This window comes from Magallana gigas, chromosome 7 (genome assembly GCF_963853765.1).
Source record: "Magallana gigas chromosome 7, xbMagGiga1.1, whole genome shotgun sequence".
NCBI classification, from domain to species: domain Eukaryota; kingdom Metazoa; phylum Mollusca; class Bivalvia; order Ostreida; family Ostreidae; genus Magallana; species Magallana gigas.
In genome coordinates, this window is record NC_088859.1 from 46,749,847 (window position 1) to 46,767,055 (window position 17,209).

Sequence of the window (17,209 nt, forward strand, 5' to 3'; positions counted from 1 at the left end):
GAGATGCATGTGTGTTATTTTGGAACAATTATTGTACAATTTCAAGTAGCTGGGTATCAGCTTTTTACACTATGATGTCATTCAAATGTCTATCATAATCTCGTATGTAAGCCACTTGTGTATGATAAAATTGACATCATTTTCTTCAAACATTTCAAGTAACTGCAGCCTCCTTTAAAAGACATCTTCGCAAGCCAAGGGTTTACGGTCCACTTTTAAACGTTTAGCTATATTTTCCCACTTCTTATATATACAAAGTCAGTTTAAAAAGAGAAAAGTTTGCCACATATTTTGTGAAGGGGAAGATTTTTATATATGCTATAAACTTTTATTGCATGAAATATTTGGGTGAGTTTCACATTATATTATTATATAAATACAAGCGGTAGAGTCTTTAACATAACCTGACGGAATGCCCATTTTCATCTTAACCGAGAATAAAAGTTGTACAAACTAACAAATAAATATTTTCATCCGTGCTTTTACTTCGTTTTTACTTTCATTTCGCCCACATATGTAAGTCTCAGAATTATAATATGGAATTTTGTAGCTTATCATATTTCATCATGTGTAAAAAAAACCTTTGAATTTAATGTTCTTTTGATTAACTTCATAAATTAAGGAATGTTTTAATTGTTAAGTTTGTTATTGTTTATTTTTGTGTTGAAAATAACAAACTTGATAAGGGCGCCAAATCTAAATTACAAAATTTATATAGGCTTAGAGTTTTATTTCAAGTTTGTTTGCAGGGAGGAGAAACATGCATCACTGGCCAAAGAAATCAAAGCAATTGATAAAAAGTCGGTTCACAGAATCTGCTCTGGACAAGTTGTATTAACGCTTGCAACAGCAGTGAAAGAGTTGGTGGAAAATAGCATTGATGCAGGGGCTACATCTGTTGGCAAGTACAGGAATAGAGAGGCTATCGATTATCCCATATACGTGATATTAGGCATTAGATATGAAATGATTCATATTATACTTATATTATGTGGCTCAGAGGGCAACAAACTAAAGTTGCTTGATATGGCTTAGGCAGTATTATTAATTATATTTTATATAGGTTCATTGATGTGAGTCAAAACAAATTGATTATGAAAGACTTTGAATTAGAATTTTAAATCTGACAGCTAAATCTATACTGGCGTGCGATTGTTCTCGCCGAGTACCATTTCTCGCCAGTACATTGTGACGTCACTTTATCAACACATAAAATTATAGACGAAAAATGATGTCACAATGTACTGGCGAGAAATGGTATTCGGCGAGAACTGGTCGCACGCCAGTAGTGTGACTTGCAAATGCTGGTGTACTGATTAAGAGAACAATGTTAATTAAAATTTTATGGCTAATTGTAATCAGCGCGTCGACACGCTCGTGCAACAGATTTTGTTTGTAAATTAAATTATCGATTACCGAGGTATATGATTTTATTATCATCGGGCACGTTGTTTCACTCTGCCAGATTGGGTTAAGAAGCGAACAATGATGGACACTAGGATGATACACAAAGTAATAAATAATCCTGATATCAATAAGTTGATTTGAACTAGACATGGGATTTTTTTTTCATTGGAAAACTATTAGAAACATGAGTATATGAGAATAAAGGTGATAAATGAATGAGAGAAAGAAATCTATAAAACATTTCTTATACTGTTAGCTTTGTTTCAAGTTTGTTTGATGTGTACAATTAAATACAATTTTAAGTTTTTGTCATTAAACTTCATGTTATTTTTATACAATGCTAAATTCCATTAGAAATCAGCTTTATTTTATTTCGAAAACATGGGGGGGTGGGGGGGGGGGGGGGGGGCTAGGGAGTGGGGTACAACAGCAGCTACGCGGCTAGCTGATGTTAAAAAAAGTTCTTGCAATAAACAGATAGTTAATTATTCTTATAGTACAGAGAATTATCATATTGTTAAAAGAAATATTTCAACGTCAGACAGCTATGCCCTGAACCACAATCTACGGGGAGAAATCATACTCTGAATAAGTATTCGTTCATGTAACGGGTACTGGAGAGGAAAACTTAATTTATTTTGGTTATCCTTTGTGCATATGTATGGTAGTACATGCATTATTATTATATTTAAATTGGCAAGAAATTTTTGCTTGATAAATAACAATATATCGGGAATATATGTGCAGGAGAAATTGAAGTGATAGAAAATGTCTGTAGTACAAATCAAGGGCCTTCTTGTCATAATTCTTAGAATAATATACATTTCTCAGACGACGCTTAGCCGTGTGTAAACGTATATATGATATTAATATCATATAATTCACATTAAAAACAGCCAGTATGGACAATTGAATCCATTGGCTATACATGTAAACTTACATATACAGGAAGGTCGCATACTCCCCGTTCATTATGTTTAGGCCAGTTTGGCCATTGGCTCAAAAAGTCCAATTTCTAGATGATCCCAGGTATTAATAAATACGAAGAGTATGTCTTTGTGAAACACTGCTACCCTGTATGGCATTTTAAAGCCAAAATTAGTCTTACAAGAGTAGACTAGACTCCAGGATCAATGGCATGTTAGAGATTTATTGTTCGGTGATGTCCAAAGGAAATAAAAACCAAAGCTCCAACCACTCAAAGTTAGGTCTATAGCAAAATTGACAAAATCCAAGCGATATTATGCAGATATATATGAAAGCTCTACCGCCTATCGTTAAAGCGACTGAATCAAAACAGTTTGACAAAGTAATTACAATTGGGCTTGATATTTATATAATAGTGTTGTGTTGTGCATGTACTATGCCTAAATAGTAGTCAGGGTTTGATACATAGTGCACGAGCCGGAGGCGAGTGCACTATGTATCAAACCCTGACTACTATTTAGGCATAGTACATGCACAACACAACACTATTGTTATTATTATGCCGACTGTTGAATATACTGACGTGCTTTGCTATCAGTAGCTGTGACGTTCGAGTGTTGACAAGTCCCTAAAAATAATCACTTGAAAAGCAAGCGTTTGTTTGGGTTTTTTTTTTCAAATTAATCAATTGATTTGATTGTTTATTTAATCAACAAGTTGTTGTACAATAAAAAGTCAACAAAGGTTTATGTTCTTTTCAAGATATGAGAGACGTTTGTCCTTACCGAGAAAACTCGAAATGTTTAGCAGACGAAATCTCATTGAATTTTTTTCTTGTACATTCTTTATCAAGCGTCATTTAAAAAAGCGTTTTTGTGATTCTCATGTAGAATTTCTTTGAAAAATGTTCAATCAATTTGTTCAAAAGTTTATAAGAAACTTAAACTTTAAAATTACCGCCAATAATGAAGTGTTTTTTGAAAAATGAATAATTTTAATTGCTTGATGTCAGTCGTGTATATCTACGTGATATATATATATAAATACCGTAAAATATATTAACGGCGAATACAGCGTTGCGGTAACGTGTTGGGCTTCAAGCTGGAAGGATTTTAGCGTCGTGAGTTCGAATCCCGCTGTCGGCGCTTGAAGGATTTTCGTTGAAAATATTTGCCGTGCTCTATTTCGGCATAGTATGCTTACGCTATATAAATCCTTTGATACTATGCGAAAATAGATGAGTATTGAATATATAGTGACAAACTGACAGAAGGCATAATAATTCTCGACATTAGTTTAAGCGATAATGCTTTAAAATAAAGAAAATAAATACATCATTTGAGTGTTCTACTAAGGGAAGATTTTACTGGTACTTGGAATAAGAGAGATGAGATGGAAGGCGGGCGCCCCGATGCGCTGAATACAATTAGCCAATTTTATTAATTTGTAGTTTACACGTGAACATACATACATGTATATATTTGCTTTTCAGAAATAAAACTCAAGGACTATGGGCTGGAGTCAGTTGAAGTCAGTGATAATGGAAGTGGAGTGGAAGAAAATAACTTTGAAGGACTAAGTATGTGACCCTTTGTTCCATTCTTTACTGGCATGTGCCGATAGGTCGGTTATTTTGTGGATGAATTCCATGCATGGCATGTTATTAAATGATATGAATTTTCCCTGCAGCTTTAAAGCATCACACTTCTAAGCTCCAGGACTTTACTGACCTGATAAATGTTGGTACATTTGGTTTTCGAGGGGAAGCACTGAGCTCTCTGTGTGCTCTCAGGTAAACCATTGCCATGATGTATGACGTGCATGAAAAATAAACTATTTAAGATGAATTAACAATTTTTGAGAGAGTGATTAGAGATGTTGTTTTTATACCCCCGCAAACGAAGTTTAGGGGGGTACATTGGTTTCACCCTGTCCGTCTGTCTATAGACCCAACTTTGTCCCCCCTATAGAATTTTTTACTACTGCATGGAACAGTCTGAAAATTTGCACATATGTTGATCACCATCTGAAGATGTGCACCTGCAATTTTTTTTAAGATCAGACAAGTTTTAATGATTTTATGACAGTTTTCATTTTCCTAATTCTATATATTGTACACTGATGTTGAAAAGTAAGGAAGGTAATCCTTACAGATTATATAGCATTGAATCATGATTTTTTGAAGTATACACTCTCATAACTGCAGCGGTGTGTGCATACAAATTAAGTAACGCGCGTTAGCATTAAATCATGATTTAATGCTTATATTTACATTTTTTAACTTCTTGCCTTGTCTGCAAATGTGAATCATACCTTAAAATTTCTATCTTATCCTAAGGGTAAGGTGATATTAATGGAAGAGCCACAGTAACAGCCACAAGCGTGAACTTTGATTTTCGCTTGTGACGTTGCAGTTTACAGCGTTCAACGTTTGTGACGTCATAATAAAACTCGTCAATTTGACCTTTGACTACTTGTTGCATTTAGAGGCATTTGAAGATCACAGAATTTAATGGAAAAACACAGTAGAATGTAAATATATAGTATTAAAACACTTTAAGATATATTTATATAAATACATCCAGATGGAGGTTTTTTGTCTTTATGTCTTAACTAAATTTATTTTTTTATTATAAGTATTCTATCAACTGACAATGCAAAATTTTTGTTTGTTAATGATAAATTCTTAGGAGCTAATGAGAACATCAAAGACAAGTGTGGCTGAATTCATTTGTCCCAAGAGGGCCATTATCTGAGCCATGGTTCAGATGGAGCATGTGTTTAGGGAAAATTGATAATCTGTAAAATGGGCGGTGGTTTTGGGGCTATTTTAAAACTGTTTCATGTAAACCAAAAGTTTCTATCATTATAAGGAAATAAATAATATCATTATTAATAAAGAAGTTAACTATTTTTAGAAGTTGTTTAAATTTATTAGTCAAGTAAATTGAAGTGACCCTATAGGGCATTAATTTAAATGAAATTCAAAATTACTGAAGTGATTGTAGTGTTTTGGCAATTTTAAAATTGGTTGTAATATTAAGTTTTCTTTCTTTACATATTTTTACATAGTATGGTAATTATGGTAATGTTTTGGGAGTTAATTTTTAACAAGCTCATAAAAAAAAATCATAGTCCTATGGGATCAATTTTCTGATATGGAGTTCCATTGTACCATAGGAGAAAGTGAGGAAAATTTGAAATAACTACTGTGGAATCATTTAAATTCGTGGGGGCCAATTTTCGTGGATTGTGAATTATTTGTTCATTCGCGGGGATGTAATTTCGAGGATGCGTCGGTTACTGTTTCAGTAACACAGATAACTCTTTCTAAAATTGTTTTCGCTGAGGATTTAAATTTGTAGGGGAGGGCTACCCACGAATACCACGAAAATTGAGCCACCACGAATTCTAATGATTCCACAGTAACTGCATCTGTCAAGACTCTTATTAGAAAGATATTCAAAGTTTTATCAACAGAAGAGCATTGCTTGGCTACCGGTATTTCCATTTACTGCAAAGGGAGAGGTTATTGTCATTTTGTTGGTTTTTCTTTAAAACAATTAAATAAAAAAAATCAGATACATAAATTTGTAAATGTATTACTGTTATACATATGTATTTAAAGTGAAATTATGACAATTTTGATTTTAATTTTTCTTTGTTAACTAATTTTTTTGTTTACAATTCTATAATTTTTTTATTTGTATGTGTTCCAAACCTTTATTATTCAATTCAATTATTTGTCCCATTTGAAATTACCTGGTAGCCTTGCAGGGGTATTAGTCCCATTAGGACAGTTCTAGTTTTTTCTTTTATAGCTCACTTACAGTAACAACCAAACACAAAGATGCCAGTGTTGGCACCAAATTGGAATTTGATTATAATGGAAAAATAAAGACAAGGACCCCTCATGCCAGACAGGTTTAATTCATTCAGATAACACAAAGTTTTCAATTGTAATGCATGTGAAAATATATGATCTTCCATAATCTTTATTCCTAATCTTGTGCAGGGAGGGACCACAGTACTTCTACAAGATCTATTCTCCACTCTGCCTGTCCGTCATAAAGAGTTCCAGAGAAACATCAAAAAGGAATTCAGTAAAATGGTGCAGGTCCTAACCTCCTACTGTATAATTAGTACAGGGGTCAGGATTACCTGCTCCAACCAAACCAAGAAAGGGTAAGTATGATGCTCAGACCTACAGTGAAGAGCTACCAGTACAAATGTGAATACCAAATGTAAACAAAATATGATTTTTTAATGAAAATTCTGAACTGTAACAAGCCATATTTTTTAAGTCTTTTACATTGATTCTTTATTGTTTTGAATTTGATCTTTCTTGTAGTGGAAGATCAACTGTGGTGTCAAGCAGTGGAAACAAAACACTGAGAGAAAATATTGCTGATGTGTTTGGACCCAAGCAGGTATTAGATCAATTACATCTGTTACTGGTACTTTATTTTAGCCAATTATCACTTACTTGTGGATGTTGATATTTATCGTTTACTGGTATATGTGGGATTTAAACTGCTTTCATTGAAACTTTATAAATGTAAGTTAATATGTCTTTGAAGATGCAAAGTCTTATGGAGTTCAAGAAATATGACCCAAGTGAAGAAGTTATGGATGAGTTCAATCTCAAGCTCACTGAAGATATCAGGGATTGCTTCAGGTCTGCTTTACAATTATTCTGAATCTTTCACTAACCTTGCAGTGATTTACTCAATCATTCTAAAACTTTCATTCCTATACATAAAGTAAGGTTGATTAAAGTTAATTCCAAGTTCAGCGTGTCGTCTTCTTCAAAATACTTTTTTTTTTTTTAATCATTCCCATTCTTTCTGAGATGTCATGATTTACAAACATGGTGCCACAGGCTGAGCTGTTATTTTTTAAAAATTCAAAGAATATCCTTTTATGCTCCTTTCTTATGTTTAATGATGAAATTTTCTACGGATTTTTGGACAGGATGGAAGGCTTTGTGTCTAAGTGTGCTCATGGTCAGGGAAGAAGCAGCACCGACAGACAGTTTATCTTTATCAATGGTCGACCCTGTGATTCAGCGAAGGTGATAACACCCCTATCATAATACATTATATAAAATTATTTCATTTCTTAAAAGAATTTTGGATTTGCCTAACAAGATATCAGGTGTTTTTATGCCTCAAATTATTCTTCAGATTTCAAAGGTTGTGAATGAAATCTACCATCAGTATAATCGACACCAGTATCCATTTGTGGCTCTACATATCACCATGAAAAAAGGTTGGCAATTAATTAAAGCACTCTTTAGACTGATGAAAACAACAGAACCAAGAGTAGCAAATTGAATGTCAATAATACACATGTATAAGGGTTGTCTTAATATGGTAAGCAAAGGACAAAGCTGTACTAATTTTGTGTGAGTACAGTTCCATGTATTGGTATATGTTCAACAATTTAGAGAGAATTAAAATCTGGTACATTTTAGATGATGTAAGTTGTAGGTTTGCATTGTACATTGACTTCATGTATTTAAAATGCTACATAATGCAAGAGTTCTTGGGTCAATATTGAAAACATAAAGACGTGCCAAAAAAAGATTGCTATTGAATACTATCTACATGATATCTACATGATATCTATATGATATCTACATGAGATGATGTGACTTGTGTATTGTAGAATCTGTAGATGTCAATGTCACTCCTGACAAACGTCAGATCTTCATGGAAAATGAGAAAATTCTTTTGGCCACTATCAAAGTAAGTATTTTGTTAAGAGAAAATTTCTTTCTGCTAGCAACCATCAAACATAGAATGCTCCTTCTTTGCTGGCCACTCATCAGTCACATTACATGTACTGGTTTTCTTTGCAGACTTCCCTGGTCAGGATTTATGAACCTACTGTGTCATCGTATCCATTAGCCACTTTTATGGACAAAGAGTTTCAAATGAAGTCGTCCTCAGCCAATGACCCATCAGATACAAGTAAGTACATACAGTCAAACTTCATTATCTTGGACTAGATGGGACTGTTTAAAAACTTAAGATATCCAAGTTTTCGAGATACATGTATTGAGGGTAAAGTACTTAAAACATAAGTGGTTGGGACTTACTAATCACTTCGACATATCCATTGTATTCGAGATATCAATGCTCAAGATATCGAAGTTCAATTGTATATCCCTAGTTCTCCACCCCATCAATGAAGTTAAAGAGCATGGTTTAAGGAGAAAACTTTTATCTTTTATTTTATCATTTTGCAGAATATGATGACAAGACAGACAAGTATGTAACTGTATGCAATTTTTAAAAAATTTCTGAATAAAGATTATCTGTATTATTCTATCTATTTGTTTTAATTGTCTGCATTATTCTTGGTTAAGTGAAATGTATGTTGAAGTGTTCATTCAGTGGGGTTTTTCTTTACAGTCAGTACCATCACAGTAAAAATCAGGTAAAAATATATGTACTTACAGTTGTATGAAAGTAAAGTTTAAAACATCAGGATAAAACTTCTCTTTTTTCCATGATTTGCACTTTTGCAGTAGATATTTACATGTTTTATTCTCAACCTTATGACGATTGATATACAATTATTTGATATCAATTCAAAAAATTTTTGAAAAAAGTAATATAAAAGAGTAATCTATTCAATTGCTATTGTGATAGAAATGGTAATGTCACCTAGAAAATTGAGTTATTGAATGCTGTTCAACATGTGAACTATCTTAAGGTTTTAGATTTCAGCATTGAGCAATTTGAAGAGAAAGTTTTCTAGTGCGTTTGCCAAACCTGAGCAACAAGGAGCTGCATCTCCTCAACAAAAGGGAAGAAGCCCTGCCCCCAAGCGTCAGTATCCTCCTAGTATTCCTTAAGCAGTTTTTACTGTTCTATGACCTAAAGATTGTGAAGGTAATGTAATATAGATTGAGAGTGTTTACTTATAGAGAGAAGACTTGATAGATTCCTTTTTACTGCATCACCCAAGAAAGAAAGCAATGCGTGTACTGCTGAAATCAAACAGGAAATAGTCAATGATCTGGTTATCACAAAAGAAGATGACATCACTGTATCCACAGAAAAAATGAAGGAAGAAAGTGCTGAAGACAAGAGTATTGCAGAGAGAGGACTCTTAGTTGGACCAGATGGAGATTCTATAAAATCAGATTTCAAGGTCATATTTTATGGTTCATCAGACTGTGAAAAGAGTGTAGAATGCTTTCGTGAGGGACAGGAAACATTGACCCTAATAAACCTTAGTTCAGGGTCAAATAAAGAAGATCTTTTGTGTTCTGACAGTGATGAGTCCACAATTTCCAGATCATGTGATAGAATTAACTGTCAAAAGTCTTCCATTGTTCATGTTGTCGCCCCTGAGTGTTCAGAAAAAGATGTTGAAGATACCAAAGTGTGTTCAGATGATGACCAAGTGTGTTCAACCATTAATTCCGACAATATCTCAGAAAATAATAATCAGGAGACTTTGGATTGCTCTGATAGGTTTTTTGGAAGTAATCTCAAAGTTGTTCACTCTGTGTTTGATAATAAAGTTGAGACACAAGATCCCAGGTATCCATCCTCTACAGAGTGTTCCAATCAAACAGGTATTGAGGCACCCACCCAAAGCTTGCAACAAACAGTCACGAGGCTGGTAAGAGTTCATTATTTTCAAGTACAGTAAAAGTCAAAATATTAAGCCCAGTTTTCATTTGGGACGTGAGAACTGTCCTATCATTTCTTTAAAAAAAAGATTTATATTGTGATTAAAATACCTATGCTGGTTAATATTTTACCTTGGACTATAAACTGCTACAGCACTCAGTAAATATCCACATTTACAGCATACTACAACATGGCATAAAGTAACCAATGTTGTTAAAAATACAGAACTTTACTATTTTTTTTATAATAAAGAAATACCGTATCTAAAACTTTTAGTTCATGTAAATAAGTGCAGCAGCTGTTAATAAGATTGCAGTGACTAGGAAACAATTTTAAAATTTGAGATTAAGGAGGAATTAAAATAAACAAGTACACTTACAGAACCTTCTGATCAATGATTTTCAAAATAGTATCCCAAATAAATTTAGCACTAGTAGACATGTGAAATAAAATCCCATGAATGAGTGATCTTCATGTATGTTCTTTTCTAATACATGCCTCAAAACATCTTTCTGTAAACTCCCATCCAATTTGGATTTTTTGTTCACAAACTTGTTTTTAGACTCCTATCAAAATTGTTGAAAAATGATGTTTGGTTTTTTTTCTTTGATTTATTTCTTTAGGATGAGAAAGAATCTCATTTTAAAAGAGAAAATACAGTGCAGTTTAAATTTGAAAAGTTTAAAGAGAAGTTTAAAACAAAGCCAAGTAAGTAATCTTCTGCTTGTTTGTAGTCTGAAAATATTTGAATGTATGCATCTTTCTTGGATCAAGAGTATATGTCAGGTTTGTAAAAAAGTTAATCAGTGGCCAGTGAGTTGAAGCAATAGACAGAATCAGTAATTTAAAAAAATATGAAAATCTAATTATGGTACATAAACCAACAGATATCACCAGTCTGATTAGATTAGTCTAACATTAATCTTGACAAAGAGAGAAAGGTGAGGGTTGAGTTTTTAATCAGACTGCAGATATCATCTATGGAATCCTCAGAATATTTTGAAAATATTGATATTTCATATTTTTCTCTGATAATTTATAGAAAAGGGGGATAGTACTGAGGATGGGTGCAGGAAGTTCCGTGCAGTGATCTCCCCTACCGAGAACCAGTCAGCCGAGGAGGAACTGAGCAGAGAAATCTCGTAATTTGAATTTCACTCAAATTAAAAAAAATTTCAAGATTTATTCATATGATCTTAATGAGAGAAGTGGAATCGATATTTAGTTGTGAAATGATATTTTGTCTATTCCAAATTAATAACTCTGGGATCAGAAACGTTTATGTTGTATGTAAATTACATACATATATTAAGCTACCGGTATGTCCTAGTTTCCCATTTCTGTCACTTTTTCACTTATTAAAGCAATATGAGCTGCAATCTTCATACTGAAATTTCTTTTCACGAAAAGGTGTTTTTCTTCTAAAATGACAAAAAAAATCATGGTTTTAAAATTCTGTAAGCTGTATTTTTGTGGGAAAAGCCGTTAAGAAGCCTTAATTGGAGCAAAATTGAATTATTGTCGTCCTGTACAAAAATTGATTTGCTATATATTCCTTATAAGAGAAATCTTTCTTCTGACAAAAATTTATGAATTTTTCAAACTTTATTCACCTTAAAAGTTTAAGTCACATGCAGACTTATCATACTAGCAGGTTTCTGCAGCAAAATAAAATTCTAAAAAATACAGCTCATATTGCTTTAATTAGAGCCCCGCAAGGATTTGCGGGTGCCCTATAGTAATCACTCTGTCCGTCCGTCCTTCTGTCTGTCCGTCTGTCACTTCCGTCCACAAATTTTCTGTTTTTTTCTAATAACTTTTTTTATGGTTGCCCAATCAAGTTCAAATTTGGTATGGTAGTTCAGCAGGCAGAAATACATATTTTGATGCTAAGTTGGGTTCTCTATGTCTTCTGGTTTGGAGCTGGGGTGGTGGGGTAGATTCCTTAACTATGCATAAGAATGAATGGGCAAAGAGAGATAACTGCTGAGAATGTTACCATTGTTTTCTTGAAGGCTGTGCAATATTTGTCCTTTGGGATTAATTAACCTTCCACAGGAAGAAAATCCTAAGCTTTATCTTTATCTGTCACATTGAGATTAATTACTGCACTGCCTGTGTCTGCAAATGAACTTTGTTTTGAAGTTAAGGTCAATTTTGAATGATGTGTAGTATTGTGTACATTCTTTGAAATATGGATTTAAAATATAATATTCATACTTTATTTTGGTTAAAATATACCGTACACAATGATTTATGATAATTTTATTGAATTCTAAAATCAAGATATATATTAAGATATCCTTTTTCACTATTTTATTTTTTAATTATTTATTTTATTTTTTTCTGCCTTAATGCTGTTAATTTTAACAGGTAATCAGATAATAACCCCATTCTGTCATTTCTGAAAAAAAAAATCTTATTGTAAATTTAGAAGAAAGGGATGAGAGAGCAGAACAATTAATCCCCTGGGATAAATTATCTTGCCTGCTGCAGAAAATTTAGAGGCTTATCTCTATCTTTCATATGAAGATTAATGAACACCTTTGTCTGCAACTGGTGTTTGTTTTGAAGTTGAGGTCAACCCTGGGTGATACAATGTATTTGCATTCACTGAAGGCTTGCATTTTATAAAACACCTGTTTAAATCTTTCTTAAATACATATTTAATTTAGTTTTTTTATAAGGCATGAGGTTATTCCTGTTTCATGCAGATACAAGGTTACTATTTAGAGTTTTTGGACATGTTCAGGAATTATCTTGAAATTTTAAAGAAGATTCAATGTTAAATTGTTAATATAAAGAGGGTGGAATTCAAAGTTTTTTTCACTTCTCTATATTAATTGTCATAGCGGGGCCCTTTCTGACTGGTCGGTTTCTAGTTTGCATTATTTATAAAAGTGTTTTATGTCAACACTGTATTCATTCACTAGAATAAAAATATCAAAGAATTTTCACTACAGTATACCCTATAACACATAAGGTTTAAAGACACAGCTGAAAATGAATAGTCTACTGTGATTTTGTATTGCAAACAGCATGAAAGTACATGGGTGATATTAAATGTTAAAAAATTGTGCAAGGTGTTCAGAGTATTTCCAAATAGATAAAAAATGTCAGGTTTTCACATCAAATTTTCTTTTCATTCTTGTCAAACTAAAGTAAAAAGGAGGGAGCGGTAAAAGAGGAAATCTTGGACTTTTTTATTTATATCAATTTATATATTCACTGATCCGAATTACCTGTAATGTTATTATGAAAAAAGACTATATAAAATACATACTTATCAATGTGCTTCTTTTTTGTACAGAAAAAGCATGTTTAAAGAGATGCAGATCCTTGGACAGGTAAAGCAATTATTTGATTGATTCTCATTTGAAAACGTTGGGTACATCTTAGTTTCTAAAATAAATAAAATCAAATTAAATTTTATGATCTTAAATCATTTAATGAGATAACAGTAAAATATCAATGTCTTTAATATTTCAGTTCAATCTTGGCTTTATCATTGTGAAGTTGAAAGATGACTTGTTTATTGTGGACCAGCATGCGACAGATGAGAAATACAATTTTGAAATGCTCCAACAGCACACCGTCATTCAATGCCAAAAGCTGATACAGTAAGCTTAAGTACTGCACTGGTGCAGAAGGCACATTTCTGTAGCAATTTGTAAGTTTGGCATTAGTATCTGAAGTGTTCCAAATAAAATGTTTGTAAACTTTCGCTGATTTTAGGCCCCAAAGTTTGGAGCTGACAGCCAGCAATGAAATCACTCTGATAGACAACCTTGAGGTGTTCAGAAAAAATGGATTTGATTTTGTCATTGATGAAAATGGTTTGTGATTTACATTTAATTATCAAAACTTGGTTTTCTTTGTGACTTAGTCTTTTTGGTGATTTTTGTAAGAAGAGAGATGCATTTTACTCTCAGTAATATAAAGCTAATGCTTGTGAAACATAACTGGTATAAAAAGACTTAAATCAAGTTTTTTTTCTCCATTTTGACAGCTCCACCCATGCAGAGAGTGAAGCTCACCTCAATCCCAGTCAGCAGGAACTGGACCTTTGGCAAAGAAGGTTAGATAACTGGTGCATGACTAACTAATTGCTAGCGCTCTTGAGCGCTAGCAACTACGTTAGTCCTTTTCACTGGAATACGCATGCTCGACTCCATAGCGGGGGATTCTGGGAATACTTTACTACTGTAGATAAACTGTACCATTTGAATTTCGCTCTATCATATTCACATGAAGTTTTGTGTTTTATTGTAAAAGTAAAAAAGTAACAGTAGCTAAAGGTCTTATATGTTATATTCAATATTATAATAGATAGCTTACTTTATCTTAAATTCCTTCAAGCTCGGAAAACAACTTCGGATATGTTTTCCGAGCTTGCTGGAAAGGCCCGAGAAGATACGATTGCTACAAAAACAGTACCAATGGTTCTTGAAAATTTTCACCTCGAAATTGAAATTGCAGTAACTACATAATGATTAAGGCACAGTCAATAAGCTATGCCATTGCCGATGTGACGTCCACTCTAGATTCACAATTCTAAATTGAGACCCCACTCCAGCACAATTCCAGTAGGCCACACCACTGTGCCTTCCTATTGTTAATTAATGGATTCAGAAATTTAAACCAATGTTTTAGAAATCTGCTTCTGTGTTTTATGATGGCTACAGGGCTAGCTCACCAATCTTTTTAAAAGATAAGCTTGTATAGAGTTATACCTATTTGAATTCATCAACATTTTTTTAAGCTAACCTGGGTCATTCAGTAATCATTAGGGTCATAGATTGGCCAGTATGGCAGGGTCCAATTTTACATACAATATTATACAGAAAAAATCTTTTGAACTAAAAAATACACATTTTATTTATGTCCGAATTCCTAGGTCATACAGAATTGCAAGGAGATAAGGTGTTTAATTTAACATTTACATAGAACAAGAAAATTCCTTCAAGAAAGGAATGTGAATTGATGTTGAAGTTGTGTGTTATGATGGAGTTTCTTGTTCTTTGGCTCAGAATTGGGACAATTTATGAGGAAAGGAAAAATTCTGTGGATGATTACGATTTAGATTATGCTTAAAATTTGATGGTAAAGCAAGCTGCAAAGGTGTTTCAAGTTTCATTTTTTTCAGACTGTGACTTGCAGGGGTCAGGAAGGGGCCATTATAAATGTAGTCACCATTGTAAAATAATATGATAATGGAAACATGCTTTTATATAGATATGTGAGTGAACAGTGACTGAAAATGAAAATGGGTTTAAATTGTTGATGTAGAGAGATTTGTTCTTCATAATGGGAGGCTTATATTCATGATTTAAAGCATTGGGATCAGAAAGGGGCCACAATAGGAAATCCACAAAGGACTATATGATAAGATTCTCAGTAAAGGAATAGCATATTTTTACTGTAAATATATGTTCACTTAGTACAGATAAGCATGTGTGGTTTTTTCATGGATTTCAATTTTGAACCAGATATCCTCAGTCTAGATATATCATAAAGATAATCTTTTTCTGCCATTTCCAGAAATTTTGCATGAAACTGCTTTCAACAGTTGCACATGTATTACACTCAGTTGACTGCTAAGGTTCATGGGCCTCATGTTTTCTTTACAGACATAGAAGAACTGATCTTCATGCTGTCTGACTCACCTGTAAGTGTTATCAAAAGTATGGTGCCAGAAATACCTAATTCTTTTGCCTAGCAATGTATGCATTGTCCACTTTAAAGATTATTGATAAAAAATATTCAAAGGACATATAAAATCTTGGTACTAGTACATGTATCTGTATGTCTGTCTTTAAAATATTTAAATTAATTATTAAGCATGTCAGCAATATTTATATATTTAGAAGACCTTGTTACATGCTTTAAAATAGAAAGTGCAGGACAATGATACCTGTTCTGTTTGTGCATTATCACAAATTGATTTTCTTAATTCTATGTTTAGATAGATGTGTACTTAACCATTACCAGTGCATTTACTTTACTCGTAATGATTATTTCTTACAAATTATGTGAACAATGCCCCATGTTTTAGCTTGTATTGATCATAGCTTTTCACCGTTTTCCCTTGTTTATTTTTTCCAGAATGTGATGTGTCGTCCCTCCAGAGTTCGTCAGATGTTCGCATCCAGAGCCTGCAGAAAATCAATCATGATAGGCACTGCACTCAAGAAATCAGAAATGAAAAAGGTAAGAAAACGTTTACTTATGAAAATATTGTGTAATTATCTTAAAAAATAGATAAAGTTATCTGTCTAATTGGTTTATTCTTCTGCTTATTTTGATAGCTTGTATGCCACATGGGAGAGATCGAACAGCCTTGGGTATGCACTTTATCTTAATACGTTAAAAATTGTAAAGATTATAATGTTATTGCAGGGAAACCAAAAGTATCATGCTAAAGAATTGAAATTAATAGTTTCAAATAAAACACTGATAAAATCTGTGATAATAATATTCAAAAGCTTTTATTTATTTTTATTTCAGAATTGCCCTCATGGAAGACCAACAATGAGACATCTCATCAACTTAAATATGGTGCCTAAATAAGTCTGCTATGGAGATTCAATTTATTGTACATCTATGTTAATCTTATTTTTAGAATAAAAAACACACAAAAATATTGAGGAATTATTCTGCTTTTGAGCCTGTATTTTAATTCTTTTGCAGACATGGTAAACGAATGTTATTATAAAAGTCATGTGTAAAATTACTTAAGTTTAATTTAGTTTATAGAGGAGAAACATTAAAAAATCAGCTCCAGACTATAGTGTCATTGTCACATTGTAAAAAGAGATATCACTCCTGCTCATTTGATGATCATAGTGAGAGACTGATATATAAAGAAGAAGAAAAAATTGAATATTATTATCTTTTCTTAGTTGTAGAGTAATTAACTTTAAAAATTCTTTGAGATTGCCTGATTTTAACTTGATGTTAATACAGCATTTGATCAGATAAACCATACATTGATTTATAGAAGTGTAATGTATATACATGTATTTCAAAATAAAAATCCTCAAAATTAATTACATGAATCTTGAACTTGGGTTGGCTATAGAAATCAATTAACGTGGTTCCATTGGCTCCTAATTAATTTTCTCGCCATCTACTAGTATCTTATGCGAACTATTTGCACTTATTGACCTTATTCAATGAATTTAAGAATAGCAAGAGATCTTATCCCGTACAAACTCTTGTAG

The 17,209-nt window shown here is 32.8% G+C and overlaps 1 protein-coding gene across 3 annotated transcripts; it reads left to right on the forward strand.

The window, feature by feature from the left end:
- Nucleotides 1-443: 443 nt before the first annotated feature.
- LOC105321188 (mismatch repair endonuclease PMS2) lies at nt 444-16,629 on the forward strand. 3 transcript variants are annotated; one of them, XM_034455175.2, is made up of 26 exons: nt 444-516; nt 750-901; nt 3,827-3,913; nt 4,024-4,126; nt 6,156-6,258; nt 6,350-6,519; nt 6,686-6,764; nt 6,915-7,012; nt 7,309-7,408; nt 7,521-7,605; nt 8,005-8,084; nt 8,198-8,309; nt 8,588-8,609; nt 8,754-8,778; nt 9,065-9,173; nt 9,272-9,975; nt 10,610-10,694; nt 11,029-11,128; nt 13,297-13,333; nt 13,476-13,606; nt 13,722-13,822; nt 13,996-14,064; nt 15,617-15,654; nt 16,092-16,196; nt 16,295-16,330; nt 16,494-16,629. In XM_034455175.2, coding segments are annotated over exons 1-26 (2,796 nt in total). In that variant the 5' UTR covers nt 444-514; the 3' UTR covers nt 16,557-16,629. The 3 variants fall into 3 exon arrangements, with proteins under 3 accessions (XP_034311066.2, XP_065921444.1, XP_065921443.1); XM_066065371.1 differs by lacking the exons at nt 444-516; nt 750-901; nt 3,827-3,913; nt 4,024-4,126 and adding an exon at nt 5,404-5,862; XM_066065372.1 differs by lacking the exons at nt 444-516; nt 750-901; nt 3,827-3,913; nt 6,156-6,258.
- Nucleotides 16,630-17,209: the final 580 nt, after the last annotated feature.

What these genes read in the sequence shown, in the direction of transcription:
- LOC105321188 (XM_034455175.2), top strand. An exon ending in AAATAACTTTGAAGGACTAA is followed by an intron (nt 3,914 to 4,023) that starts GTATGTGACCCT and finishes TTTTCCCTGCAG; the next exon opens with CTTTAAAGCATCACACTTCT. An exon ending in ACCATCACAGTAAAAATCAG is followed by an intron (nt 8,779 to 9,064) that starts GTAAAAATATAT and finishes TTAAGGTTTTAG; the next exon opens with ATTTCAGCATTGAGCAATTT.